Source organism: Panthera tigris, chromosome A2 (assembly GCF_018350195.1).
Source record: "Panthera tigris isolate Pti1 chromosome A2, P.tigris_Pti1_mat1.1, whole genome shotgun sequence".
Classification (NCBI taxonomy): domain Eukaryota; kingdom Metazoa; phylum Chordata; class Mammalia; order Carnivora; family Felidae; genus Panthera; species Panthera tigris.
The window spans coordinates 7,691,824-7,705,574 of record NC_056661.1 but is presented as its reverse complement, the minus strand read 5'-3'; the positions used below and the strand labels follow the sequence as shown (position 1 = coordinate 7,705,574).

Sequence of the window (13,751 nt, the reverse complement as noted above, 5' to 3'; positions counted from 1 at the left end):
TGCTTTATTCTCAGAACGGAGAAAAAAATGGCTCGAACCAAAACCGTGGTGTCCTCCAAGGTAAACCCACAACTGGGAGTAAAACGGGTGCTGTGGCGCTGGTGGGGTTGCCCAGAGCCGGCCCTCTGAGTGCTGTTTGTGTTCGTGCCCCCAGCCCAATCCTCTGCGGTGTGTTCAGTGTGGACAGTACCTGGACGATGCCGAGCTGAAGTACGAACAGCATCCCCCCGACGCAGTAAGTTCCGGGTCTACTTCCAGCCTTGTCTTTCCTGCCTCTGCCTCTGCCTCTGCCTCTGCCTCAGCCTAACGGTCGCTGTCTCTCAGGTGGATGAGCCACAGCTGTTGACAAACGAGAGACTCTCCATCTTCGATGCCAACGAGTCTGGCTTCGAGAGTTATGAGGCCCTTCCCCAACACAAACTGACCTGCTTTAGGTAACGCATACGCTTCTGCTTCATTGTAATAGAGCACTTTCCTGAAGGCGCCGAAGTTCTTGATGTCCTCGCGAGGTTCTTTAGCGTTTGACCCGTAGCCTTTCTCAAGTTGCTAACGCCTCCTGGATCAGAGCCCCAAAGATGGTGGGAGTGTAGTAGATCTCCGCTGTGTGGGTTGTTAAAACCGTGCATGTCTAATCTTCAGTCTGTACGCATCCTGAAGCTCTTTCATCCAGATGAGGGCCAACCGTGTGCTAGGTCGGTGCTGACTTAGGTGTTACGGGTACAACACCGTGGGTCCCTGCTTTCCTGGGGGCAGAAGCTAAGTTCTGCGTGTCAGGTGGTAGTAACCGCGGCACATGTGAAAGGCATGGTGAGCAGAGAGGGGCTGGGAGAGTGTGTTTGGGACAGAGGGAAGTGACTCGAGCAGAGCCCTTCGTGGCATAGAGCGTAAGTCGAGGGGACAGCTGGGGAAGGACACCCCGGCTGGAGGGAACAGCAGGTACAGAGACCCCGAGGTGGGCTCCTGTTGGCTGTGCAGGACTCAGTGATGAGGCTGGTGTGGCCAGAGTTGCGGGAGCAGAGGGCCCGGGAGGGGGCTAGACCAAGCAGGGCTGCACAGGCCGTGACAGTGGCCCTTGAGGTTCTGGAGTGAAGGTCCTGGCGTCTGGACTGCGCCTTTGGCAAGACTCAAACAAGCCTGTGAGTACGCAGTCCCGTGTTCTGCACCCTGTGCTCCATTCTGCTCCTCGCTGGGGCTGCAGTTACTCTGAGGCTTCACTTTATTTCTTTGTGGGGAATGGCTCGGCTCCAGGACGCGTCCACTCTTTCTTTCACCTGCTTTAGCAGGTGCTTTTTCCCTCCCTGAGGAAAATGTGGGGTGGATCTCCTCTACCATACCTGTTGTGGGCATCACTTTCCTAACACCCCTGCCCTACAGCAGGTTAGGGGTTCTCTTGCCCCGAGACAAGATCCCCAGCGTGTTTCTTCTGCGGCACATTTCATACTCCCTGTGGTTGGTGGTTGGCTGTATCCCCCTCTCGAACACCGTCAGGATCCTGCTCTGTGTCGAGATGCTGTCCACCTACCAGTGACCCCCAGGGCCTGGCCCGACCTCTGCCTGGTGGTGCAAGTGAAATCTCCTGTGTTGATGCGGCTGAGGCTCATGCCCTCGTGCCGCCCTGTTGCGTGTCTCAGGACAGAGGCTCGGGAGAGGAGCAGCAGCTGGAGCCCGGGCTGCTGTAGTCAGGAATGTCAGAGCTTGGGGGTCTCTTGGCTTCCTCCTTGAGAGAGGGTCTGCTGTAGACCCTTTCCCGTAGGGTGGGGAGGCGGCACTGAGGACACGCTTCGCAGGGATAGTGTCATTGTAGCCGGACTGCCGGAGTTATTTAGGGCCTCTGTTTACCTCTGGTACTTGGGCTGAAAGTGGCAGGTGAAAGCAGTCTTGGGCAGGGTCCATTTTGTGAACTAGTGGGTCCTGCCTCTGCCTAGGACTTAGAACTTCTCCCTGTCGTCGTGGATAGCTTGCCAGGCTGGGCACTGTATCCTCCCCTTCTGTGGGTCCTCCATATCCTCCCCTCCCTGGCTATGTGTCCATCTTTCCCACTGGACTTACGTCCCGAGGGCAGAGAGATGACCCGTGTCTATCTACCATACCTGACACGTAGTAGGGGTTTCAATTCAGGATGTTCGTGTCTATCCACCATGCCTGGCACATGGTGGGGGTTTCAGTTCAGGGTGTTCGTGTTTGCATTTCTGAAGTTCTGTGCGGTTTCAGGATGAGGATTTCTGGCTTCCAAGGGCCTAGGCTGTGGGAGTGTGATGGGGGGTGGTGCTCTCAAGACCTGCGGATTCTGGGTCGCCCGCCTGGGCCTTTGCACCACGGGATGGTACTTCTTGCCCGGAAGGTGCTCTTTGGGGCCAACACGAGCGGTTCCAGAAGCAGAAAGACCCCCCACCCCCGACACACACATACACGCCCTGATTTCATGTTCTTCTGAAGTTTGACATTTGGGTGGTAGGACTGTGGATGGATGCCCTCAAACTCCAGATTTAACCCTCCAAATGAGGTGGAAGTATGTCCTTCCCATATCTTTACATCTGTTTTCATGCTGTTAGGTAATAGGTCTTACTGTGCTGCTTATTAAGGTGAAGTTCCTATGCCATTAAGCATGTATAAAACACTGAATGCGTAAATGCAGAGAAGGCAGAGTGGGGATTGCCAGGGGCGGGGATGGAATAGGAAGTAGTGACTGTTTAATGGAGAGAAGGTTTTCTTTGTGGGCAGTGAAAGCATTTTGGAGCTACATCGAGGTGGTGGCCACAGCTGTAAGCAGCATGTGTCTGAGAAGCCAGTGCTTGTGCGATAGCAGTGTGCCGAGGGAAGACGCAGTAGTGCGTTGATCCCTTGTGAGGTTTCCTGTCACCCCACTGTAAGACTCCCTGACTTCTTGGTGTCACCTTTGTAGATGCCTAGGTCGGCAGACATCAAGATCCTCTTGATGCATAGGTGGGAGAATTGGGTAGAAACTGGGTGAGGACACTGTGCCAATGAAGTGTTCTGACAGCCGAGAAGGTTAAGCGTCTAGGACTTGCACGCGGTCTCGTCACCTTGGGTCTGAGCTTGATTGTGTACTTCTGCCTGCCTTCACTGGTCGGCTGGTAACTGCTCTCTGTCGCCTGTCTAGCGTGTACTGTAAGCGTGGTCACCTGTGCCCGATCGACACTGGTCTCATTGAAAAGAACGTTGAGCTCTTCTTTTCCGGTTCAGCAAAACCAATCTACGATGATGACCCGTCTCTTGAAGGTCAGTGGAACGTTCCAGGTTATGTTCGGGCAGAGATCTTAAAAACAAAGCTTACCTGCAAAGCACTATTCAGTTGGAACGACTGTCCCTTAAAGTTAGGGCTTGAGACTGTGCTGTGAACAGCTATTAGCAAACTCGCTCTGGTGGCTCTGAGGACTGCCCAGTTTGGCTGACAAGGGAAGTCACCTCGGGGGCACTCAGAGTGTCACTGGCCCTTCTGGGGTTTGATAGGAGTCCTAGTTCTTAGTCCATTTCTTTTCAGGACACTTTCTTTTTCCTAGGTGGTGTTAATGGCAAAAATCTTGGCCCCATAAATGAATGGTGGATCACTGGCTTTGATGGAGGTGAAAAGGCGCTCATTGGCTTCAGCACCTGTAAGTGTGTGGCCAGTTGTGGACCGTGATGGAATCGGAAAGGGGCCCTTGTTCCTGTCCTCCCCTGGGCTTGGTTGGGCTTGGGTGGGATGTTTCAGCCTCTCGTGAATGGCACGTGACTAACTTGTGACTATTTGGGAACCATGTCATTAGGATGGTTTCCATTACGAAACCATCAGGATGACTTTTTTGTAGGGGTTACAGCTGGCCCTCCAGTTAGAAGTGCCAGTCCTATTCTTACAGCTCAAACTCTGACTGAATTCCAAAAACGAGAGGAGCCCAAATAAGGCCACTTGGCCAGTCTCCCATTCTCTAGCTGTCGTCTTCCTTTTTTAAAATTTTTGTTTATCTGACACACAGTGTGGGGCTCAAACTCCTAACCCTGAGATCACAAGTCATGTGCTCCACTGGTTGAGCCAGCCAGGTGCCCCTTTAGCTGCCTTCTTTAAGATTTTATTTAAGTAATATTTGCACCCAGTGTGGGGCTCGAACTCAAAACCCTGAGATCAAGAGTCCCATGTTCCACCGACTGAGCCAGCCAGGCGCCTCCGTTCCCTAGCTGTCTTAGGCCACTTCTGAATGGGTTAACTCCGAATGTCCTTTGCATTTTGTTGACTTGTGCATATGGAATGACTTTTAGACTATCCCATAGTCTTCATAGACTCATCCCTGCCCTTTGGCCATCATAGCTGCCATCAGATTCAGACCACTTTTTAAAATTGCGGTTTACTTCAGCTTTTGCCGAATACATTCTGATGGATCCCAACCCAGAGTACGCGCCGCTGTTTAGTGTGATGCAGGAGAAGATCTACATAAGTAAGATTGTGGTTGAGTTCCTGCAGAGCAACCCAGACTCCACCTATGAAGACTTGATCAATAAGATCGAGGTGAGGGGCTCAGGGTCTCCGCAACCCGAGATTCATGCCTATTTACATGCGGCACAGATGTTGCTAGAAAACTCCTGTCTAAAATCAGAAACCGCTTTTCAGTTTGATTAGAACGGTTTTTCTTAAGCCTAAGAGAAACTTCTGATCTTTTTCTTAAAGACCACTGTTCCTCCTTCTGTGCTCAACCTGAATCGATTCACAGAGGATTCTCTCCTTCGGCACGCCCAGTTTGTGGTAGAACAAGTAGAGAGTTATGATGAGGCTGGGGACAGTGACGAGCAGCCCATCTTTCTGACCCCCTGCATGAGGGACCTGATCAAGTTGGCTGGGGTCACCCTAGGAAAAAGGTAAGGACGCAGCAGGCATAAAACCGAAGACCGGAGACCAGAGAAGGTAGAGTGTCCTGTGCACTCCTCCCCAGCCTGCTAACACGATGGAAACCTCTGTCCCAGGCGAGCTGAAAGACGTCAGACCATCGGGCATTCTGCCAAAGAGAAGGACAAAGGCCCCACTAAAGCCACCACTACCAAGCTGGTCTACCAGATCTTTGACACTTTCTTCGCAGAGCAAATCGAAAAGGATGACCGAGAAGACAAGGAGAACGCCTTCAAACGCCGACGGTGTGGCGTCTGTGAGGTAACCTCACCTGGGCCGGGCTCCCCGCGCAATCTGAAGAACTTTTCTCCTGGCTGAGACTCTCCCTGCTCAAATGTGACCCCTAACACGGAAGCTGGGAGAAAGTTATCGGGGCGGGGGCGGGGAGGGAGAGGATCGCATGCCTCACGGGACAAGCAGATTGGCCGGACAGCGGTGGAAAGAGGTGTGCTTGGGCACCGCGCTGTTGATCCACTGTAACTGACTAGCCTGGCCTCCTGGGTGGCATTCGCTCTACCTGCATAGCACTGTCTAGAGGCCTTGGTGTGAGTGCAGAGGAAGGGATTACCCCACAGAGGTGCTGCCCTCTCCGAGGGGGGGACATCCCCGCAGGCCTGCCTCGCCTCGTGGTGTAACTTTCCCAGGGCAGTGGATGGGAATCTGTCCAGGATGGATTGGAGGGCTTCTAAAAGCCCTCTCTTCCTGTGGAAGTTTTTAGATTTACTTCACTCAGTATTAGGGGGATTAATTTCTCCAGTCACCTAGAGGAGAGATACTTTGGTATCTGCTACAGGCATATCTTGTCTCATTGCACTTGGAGATACTGGGTTTTTCGTTTTGTTTTCTATTTTTTTAAACAAACTGAAGGTCTGTGGCAACCCTGCATCGAGCAAGTCAATTGGTGCCATTTTTCCAACAGCACTTGCTCACTTTGAGACTCTCTATCACGTTTTAGTAATTCTTGGAATATTTCAAACTTACTTACTGTATTTATGGTGATCTGTGACCGGTGATTATAGCTTGCTGAAAGCTCAGATGATGGTTAGCATGCTTTTAGCAGTTTTTTTTTCTTTTTTTAAGTAGGTTTCACGCCCAGCATGGAGCCAAACACAGGGCTTGAACTCATGACCCTGAGCTCAAGACCTGAGCCAATATCAAGAATCGGATGCTTAACCAACTGAGCCACTCAGGCGCCCTATCAATAAAGAATTTTTTTTTTTAATTTTTTAAATATTTGTTTTTGAGAGAGAGAGAGCGCGAGCAAGCGGGGGAGGAACAGAAAGAGAGGGAGACACAGAATCCCAAGCAGGCTCCAGGTTCTGAGCTGTCAGCACAGAGCCCGACGCGAGGCCCGAGCCCATGGACCACGAGATCATGACCCGAGCTGAAGTCAGACGCCCAACTGACTGAGCCACCCAGGCACCCCAAGAATTTTTAAATTAAAAAATATACTTTTTTTTAGATTTCATGCTATTTAATGACACATTTAACAATTTAATAGACTATAGAATAAATATAACTTGTATGTGTACTGGAAAGCCAAGAAATTAATTTGACTAGCTTTATTGGAACTGTACCTGTAATATTGGAAGTATACCATATTTGACTTACTTTGGACAAACACAAATGCAAAAATACCACAACTGCCTTCAGAACCTGTGTTCACACCGTCGGCTGGACTCTGTCTTTCCCTTTGTTTTATTAACAGGAATTCACGTGTTCTCCCCATTCTTTTGGTTTTATTTTTTCACCTAGCACATGTACATGCACTGTCCAGAGCTTCCTGAACACACACAACTGGTGTTTGCCACTGTTACGTGTTGCTACAAGTAATCTGGTGGACGCATTCTGATTATCCCACAGTATTTCATTATATGAGTATTCCAGCTTCTTCCTCTGTTATAAATAATGCAGTGGCGACATCCTTGAATGAGGCTTCTTGGGATCGTCTCTACACAGAAGCAGAATTGCTGGGGTGTGGGTTTATGCTTAACTTTGGTCTGGAAAAGTCTCCAGAGCGGTAGTGCCCCCCCCCTCCCCCCCCCCACCCTGTGAGCATGGCGAGTTCTCAGTTCTCCACACTTGTCCCAACATGTGTCCTGCTTCTTAATTCTCACTAACCTGGAGGGTACGAATGGGATCTTGTTCTGAACTTCTTTTTCCCCTTTCCCTGATGAGGCCAAATACAATTTTTTAAATTGGTAATTCGCCCAAAACAAACAAAAAACTGGTTACCAACGGTTACTAATGGCCATTTCATTCCCTTCCTGAATACTTTTTTAGGTGTGTCAGCAGCCCGAATGTGGAAAGTGTAAAGCCTGTAAAGATATGGTTAAGTTTGGTGGTAGCGGACGGAGCAAACAGGCTTGCCAAGAGAGGAGGTAGGTTTGGCCGACGCCGCTCTCCTGGCAGAGGAATATGAGCTCTGTTCGGGGCAGGTGGGCTGAGACGTGCAGGGAAGGCAGCGCTCCCTCTTCTGGTTGTCGCCAGGCCTGTCCCCATCACCCAACTAAAACAGCCCCAGTAGGTTTTACTTACCCGAGGGGACTTGCCTATAACCACTGACTCTATAGGTGTCCCAATATGGCCATGAAGGAGGCCGATGACGATGAAGAAGTTGACGACAATATTCCAGAGATGCCGTCCCCCAAAAAAATGCATCAGGGGAAGAAAAAGAAACAGAACAAGAATCGGATCTCTTGGATTGGAGAAGCCGTCAAGGTAATCCTGGAGAAGACCTAGCCTCCTGCCGCACTTCTGAGCATCAAGTCACGCCCGGTGTTGAGCAGCCTGAGCCCCAAGCGGAGAAACCTGCTCATTTGCCTGTGAGGAGCAGGGCCAGCGAGAGGCCAGAAAATGTGTTTTTGCTTGTGTGCCCACAGACTCCTGTTTTCCTATCCTTCCAAAATGGGCCTTTGACGCTGTCCTAGGAGGGGTCAGGCTGGTTCCCCTTCAAAGCTTGTTTCGAAGAGAGCCTTCACTGCCGCATCCACCCCGGCCTGGCAGTGGGTGTTTTTGTGACACTCGCAGATGGCCTCCCTGCCGTCCCGTGACAGTCCATCTAAGGCACAACTCCTTTACCAAACCCGGAGAGCGAGTAATCTCTCCGCGCTGCTTCCTTGATGTCTGGAAGCCAAAGATCTGGTCTGCAGCGTGAGGCCTGCCCCTGCCAGATGCTGCTGTAGGCCTGAATGAGGCTGAGCCCCTGTCCTGTGGGGGTGAGCCCCTCGTACAGGAGGACAGGCGCGTGTTCTGTCCAGTGAGTGGAGGGCTGGAGGGAGGTGGGGACCTTGGAGGCTCCCGAGGAGGCAGCGCATCTGAGTTGAGACCCAGAAGGTTGGTGAGGAACCAGCCTCAGAGACCCGGGGGCCAGTCAGGGCAGAGGCCCTCAGGTGGAAACTAGCTTTCCTTGTGGGAGAAGTAGGTCCTTGTGGCTGACAGAGTTGGGGCGGGATGTGGCATTAGGACCACTGGGAGGGGTTGGGACCGGCACTGTTCAGAATGAAATGTTGGAATCTGATTTGCTACTGACACTGAAGCGCGGGACTGACGAGGAGGGAACGTGTGTGCTCTTAGTTGCAGGTTTCCAGCCAAGGGAGCGAAGGTTTTCTGTAGCAGCCAGGGCAGTAGAGCTCAGGGCTTACCAAATTGTCAGGAATTAGGCTTTTATACAAAATAAGAGGAACAGGGGGGTCGAGCCTAGCATAGACCTCTGAACCCATCCTCACCTGAAACGAAGCTCTCGTTTTCAGACTGATGGAAAGAAGAGTTACTTCAAGAAGGTGTGCATTGACTCAGAAACCCTGGAAGTGGGGGACTGCGTCTCTGTTATTCCAGATGACTCCTCCAAACCGCTGTATTTAGCCAGGTTTGTACCTTTTCCTTTGCTTGACCTCAGCACACACTTTCTCTTGAACACCTAGGAGATGCTTATGTGTGAATACAGCAGTGGCTCTTTGCCCTGGGCTAGACACACTGCAAATGCAAGTTCCCCTAAGTAGACTCGGTCCAGGTTTGCCAGTCGGGTTAGCAACTTTCTTCTGACTCCAGAGTCACTGCGCTGTGGGAGGACAGCAGCAACGGGCAGATGTTTCATGCCCACTGGTTCTGCGCGGGGACAGACACAGTCCTCGGAGCCACGTCGGACCCCTTGGAGCTGTTCCTGGTAGACGAATGTGAGGACATGCAGCTTTCGTACATTCACAGCAAGGTGAAGGTCGTCTATAAAGCTCCGTCAGAGAACTGGGCCATGGAGGTGAGTGCCCGGCGCCCCTTGGCGTGCCCTTCCCCTCCTTGCGTGGGCTCCTGGCTGACACCGGGTCCTTGTCCTCAAAGGGAGGCATGGATCCTGAGCCTCTGATGGCGGAGGACGATGGAAAGACCTACTTCTACCAGCTGTGGTATGATCAGGACTACGCAAGGTTCGAGTCCCCTCCGAAAACCCAGCCAACGGAGGACAACAAGTACAAGTGAGTGCTGGGCCCGGGCCGGGCCCGGGCCCCGGGTCCCCTCTGTGGGGCCGCCTCTGTGGTGCTCCAGGGCCGTGTGCTTATCTGTGCATCACTCTGGCCTTTCACGTACTTCTCTCTGGTGGGGTTTCTTTCCCCTGCTAATCAGAGACCAGCCTGACTTGGTTGCAGTTGCTTTAAGTGTGTGGACAGCTTGGGCACGGAGTTGCCTTTATGAGAAGTTCTCCCATCCAGGAGCAGTACGCAGCTTTCTGTCTTCAGCCTCTTTGTGTGTAGCTCAGCGTTTCTGCTACGTATCTTGCACGTTTCCTTCTGTTTTTTAGATCTTTTCTTTCATGAGTGGTATCTTTGATTCCATGTCATTCTAGCTGATGAGTGACTGCTTTTAGGGAGGCTTGGTTGTTTTTGTCTTTTTAAAAAAAAAAAAAAATGTTTATTTTGAGAGAGAGCAAGTGGGGCAGGGGCAGAGAGAGCGAATCCCAGGCAGGTTCCATGCTGTCAGTGCAGAGCCTGACACAGGGCTCGATTCCATGAATTAGGAGACCATGACCTGGGCCAATATCAAGAGTCAACCCCCACAGGGGTGCCTGGGTGGCTCAGTCAGTTAAACGTCCGACTTCGGCTCAGGTCATGATCTCACAGTTGGTGAGTCCCAGCCCTGCGTCGGGCTCTGTGCTGAGAGCTCAGAGCCTGGAGCCTGTTTCAGATTCTGTGTCTCCCTCTCTCTCTGCTCCTACCCCACTCACATTCTCTCTCTCTCTCTGTCTCTCTGTCTCTCTCTCTCAAAAATAAATAAATGTTAAGGGGAAAAAAAGTCAAACTGCCAACCAACCAAGCTCCCCAGGTGACCCAGGAGGCTTGCTTTTTTAAATTCTTTTTCAATGTTTAGTGCCCTGTGCCTTCCTTTGTAACCCCTGTACCTCACTTGTTCAAACTAAAGTCGCATTGGCACCTCTGGAGCAGCAGTTCGGCCGATGGGGTGGGGCTGGGAGGGCTGGCTTACGTGCCCCCGGTGTTTCTCCAGTCAGCCTGGTGCTGCCTCTTGATTTGATCTCTAGTGAAGGCCATTTCTAGCTCTCCTTTAAGGACTTATTAATCAGAAATGTTGAATTTTACCAATTAGCTTTTCAGCCTTTAGAGGTAACAGTAGGAAACTCCTCTGATATCGAGCTGTGACCGGACCACTCTCTGCATTCTTGCTTGTGGCCTATTCTTTTCCTTATTCTGCCTTCTGTTTGTCTTAGGGTTTTCACATCAAATTCTCCAAAGTGGAATCAGCTTGGCATTTTCTTGTGTTTCATCTCTGGTCTTTGGTCCCAAATAAGTGTTTTCAGAGTGTGAACACAGACTGCAGGAAAGCCGGTCTCTTCAAGTGTCTGCAGACATTCTCTACTGGTCACCAGAAGCTCCGGGTGAAGCCAGCTCAGGGCCCCTTGTTTCTGTCCTTCGCTCCTTCAGGTTCTGTGTAAGCTGTGCCCGTCTGGCTGAAATGAGGCAAAAAGAGATTCCCAGGGTCATGGAACAGCTTGAGGACCTGGACAGCCGGGTTCTCTACGGCTCGGCCACTAAGAACGGCATCCAGTATCGCGTCGGGGATGGCGTATACCTGCTGCCCGAGGCCTTCACGTTCAAGTGAGTGCCCCTTTGGCCCAGGTCAGGGCCATGAGCGCTGGGCCAGTGCAGGGTTGGCTCTGTGGTCTGTCCCCCTCCCTGTACCCCCAGGACTAGCCGCTGCCTGGACTGTTGCCTTAGTATCTGTGGTGATCAGCAGTATCCCGCCCTCCATGGTAGAGTGACTATCGTAAGTCTGAAAGAAGTCAGAGCGTGTGCTGGCCAAGCATAAGTGTCTGTGGTGGGGGCCTGGCCCCGCCCAGCCCTGAGGCTTTGGGGCAGAGACCATCTCCTGTTGTTCTGGTCTGTCACGTGGGAGGAGTATTTCACCTGCCAGGCTCTTGGGATGAAGTGTGTTAAAGGGCCTAAAGGAAAGATTGAATGAACGTGAGTTGTAATCCCATTTGCCAAGAAGTATCAAGATCTCTTTGTGTATCAGAGGATTGGGGCTCTTCAGGGAGAAATCGGCCGAGTTTCCACACTCGATCCAGTCTTTGTTCTCAGAACTAGCACGTGGTTGAATTCCAACCAACATTTTCAGAACTTCTCAGTTTCCCGACTTGCAGTTCCTAAAGTCCCAGTTCCCAACCTCAGTTCAGTCATTACGAATTACAGACACGGAGGTCAGGGTCTTCTCAGCCTGTGCAGCTGGCGCGAGTACCCGCTTTAGCCCCGGCTGTCCTCGGTGTGGAGGGGAGGACGCCCGTAGTGCTGTCTGCCCAGGTGCTCCCTGCACAGAAGACGTGTCCACACAGGTGCTCACAGGTACCTTCGGAGCCCAGTGGACTAAGGAGGCCTGGTGGGAAAACATGGCAGCTGCTTTCCTGAACAGCAGCCTTCAAGCCTGCAGCCGAATCCGATGACCGGTTTTACCCCCGTAGTCAGGCCAGGTTCAACTTGCCCAGACTGTGAGTCTCCACCCGTGCCCTTTCAGCATTCCCTCTAGGTCAGCACCCCAGTCGGGAGAGCCTAGGTCATGCTTGGTGACAGCCCCACAGCTGTGGAAGTTGCCTCCCTGCCTGGACTGCGTGTCCCTCGTGGTTCAGCAGGGCACTTGGCCTGTTGCATCACTCGGGGGCTTGGGCTGGTGGGAGCACTGGCTTCTCGGGGCTGCCGGTCTGAGCCGAGGGAGAGCGTACTGGAGGCAGCTCAGCGTTCCTGCCAGCACCGCTGTGTGTCCTTTCTCGCACTCGCTGGGCAGAGCGAGGCACATGCCGGGAAGTGCCGTCCTGTCCCGCGGCTGGGAGCTGGGAGCTGGGCCTATTCAAATAGCATCAGCAGCTACCGTAGCCAGCGGCACACAGATGGAGAAACCCGCTTTAAACTGGATGAGGTTTCATCTTTCTCTGTAAATTTCCAGGCGCTTAGCTGCACTGGTTTAGAAGGTGTTTGGATTTAAGTAGTAGTGTTACTGGCCAGTCACACTGAGGTGATTCCTTTTTATGGCGTCGTATTCAGTTATGCGTAACACTGGCTTCTCTGCAGCATCAAGCTGTCCAGTCCCGTGAAGCGCCCGCGGAAGGAGCCTGTGGATGAAGACCTCTACCCAGAACACTACCGGAAATACTCTGATTACATCAAAGGCAGCAACCTGGATGCCCCCGAGCCGTATCGAATTGGCCGAATCAAAGAAATCTTCTGTATCAAGAAGAGCAATGGCAGGCCCAATGAGACCGACATCAAGATCAGAATCAACAAGTTCTACAGGTCAGTGAAGGCCTCTGTTCTTCCAGGATGGCGGCAGACTTCTAGAAGTCTGAAATGGGGTTGTAACAGCACACACGGTGGTATTTTAAGACTTCGGTAGAGGTAGCTGTTTTTCTAAGTGTTTCTAATTATCTGGTGGGTGCTGACAGGGACTAGAATTGTAATTATATTTCATAGCTTTGCTTTAGACCTTTGTTTTAGAGCCGCAGAGTTGTCTCCCCCAAAGAAATCCTTAAGCAGAAGTCAAGAGTATGACAAGATCGTGGGGCACCTGGGTGGCTCAGTCGGTCGAGCGACCGACTTCGGCTCAGGCCGTGATCTCACGGTTTGTGGGTTCGAGCCCCGTGTCGGGCTCTGTGCTGACAGCTCAGAGCCTGGAGCCTGCTTCGGATTCTGTGTCTGTCTCCCTCTCTGCCCCTCGCCCACTCATGCTCTGTCTCAGAAATAAACATTAAAAAAAAAAAAAAAAAAAAAAGAGTATGACAAAATCAGGAGTGGAACGTCCTGGGCTCTGCCTAAGACACCCTCGGAGAATCTCAAGTTCTGTTTACGATTGTCTGAGTTGTGTCCCCTCCCCCCCGGTTCCCCCCCATTCTCTCTTCCTGTTCTTCCTAGGTGCCTCTTCCTGTTTCTGGGCTTTCTCTCTGTCTACACTTTTCCTAAGGTCTTGGCTTCACTGTTTTTTTGGGCACCCTAGGAACTCCTACTGATCAGGAGCTAACTGATAGAGATGGGTATAAGGTTGCTTCGCTTCTTAACTAATATACGTGAAAGATTATTACAGTCTCTGCAACAGTCATTTGTGTCTACAGAAAAGAAACCAGGCTGGCTAGTGCAGGCAAGAGGAGGAAGGTCTAGATCCTTACTGGGCAGCCGGCGGCGGCTGCTCTGGACGCAGGGCGGGGCTGTTTGCACCGCAGTCGCGGGTGTGAAGAGCAAGCAGACAAGCAGACCAGCCGCTGAGTTCGTGGCGAGGAGGCCCACTCTGGCGGCGGTGCCGGCTAAGGGGGGGTAGTAACTGATCCCCTTAACTGGGGGGTTGTGGTCTTTACCCATGGGTTTTCTGAGCACCCCCAGAAATGGGGGGC

General features: G+C 51.9%; 1 protein-coding gene across 6 annotated transcripts in view; it reads left to right on the top strand.

Annotated features, from left to right (window-relative positions):
• DNMT1 (DNA methyltransferase 1) overlaps positions 1-13,751 on the top strand; it is a 46,916-nt gene that overhangs the window by 25,269 nt on the left and 7,896 nt on the right. For all 6 annotated transcript variants that reach the window (XM_042978125.1, XM_042978124.1, XM_042978126.1 and 3 more), the window contains 15 exons: positions 15-60; positions 155-235; positions 325-434; positions 3,122-3,240; positions 3,522-3,614; positions 4,350-4,501; positions 4,661-4,848; positions 4,954-5,137; positions 7,160-7,257; positions 7,450-7,597; positions 8,629-8,744; positions 8,927-9,131; positions 9,212-9,345; positions 10,804-10,977; positions 12,442-12,663. In XM_042978125.1, the coding sequence (XP_042834059.1) occupies positions 15-60; positions 155-235; positions 325-434; positions 3,122-3,240; positions 3,522-3,614; positions 4,350-4,501; positions 4,661-4,848; positions 4,954-5,137; positions 7,160-7,257; positions 7,450-7,597; positions 8,629-8,744; positions 8,927-9,131; positions 9,212-9,345; positions 10,804-10,977; positions 12,442-12,663 (2,070 nt within the window). The remainder of the gene's footprint in view (positions 1-14; positions 61-154; positions 236-324; positions 435-3,121; positions 3,241-3,521; positions 3,615-4,349; positions 4,502-4,660; positions 4,849-4,953; positions 5,138-7,159; positions 7,258-7,449; positions 7,598-8,628; positions 8,745-8,926; positions 9,132-9,211; positions 9,346-10,803; positions 10,978-12,441; positions 12,664-13,751) is intronic.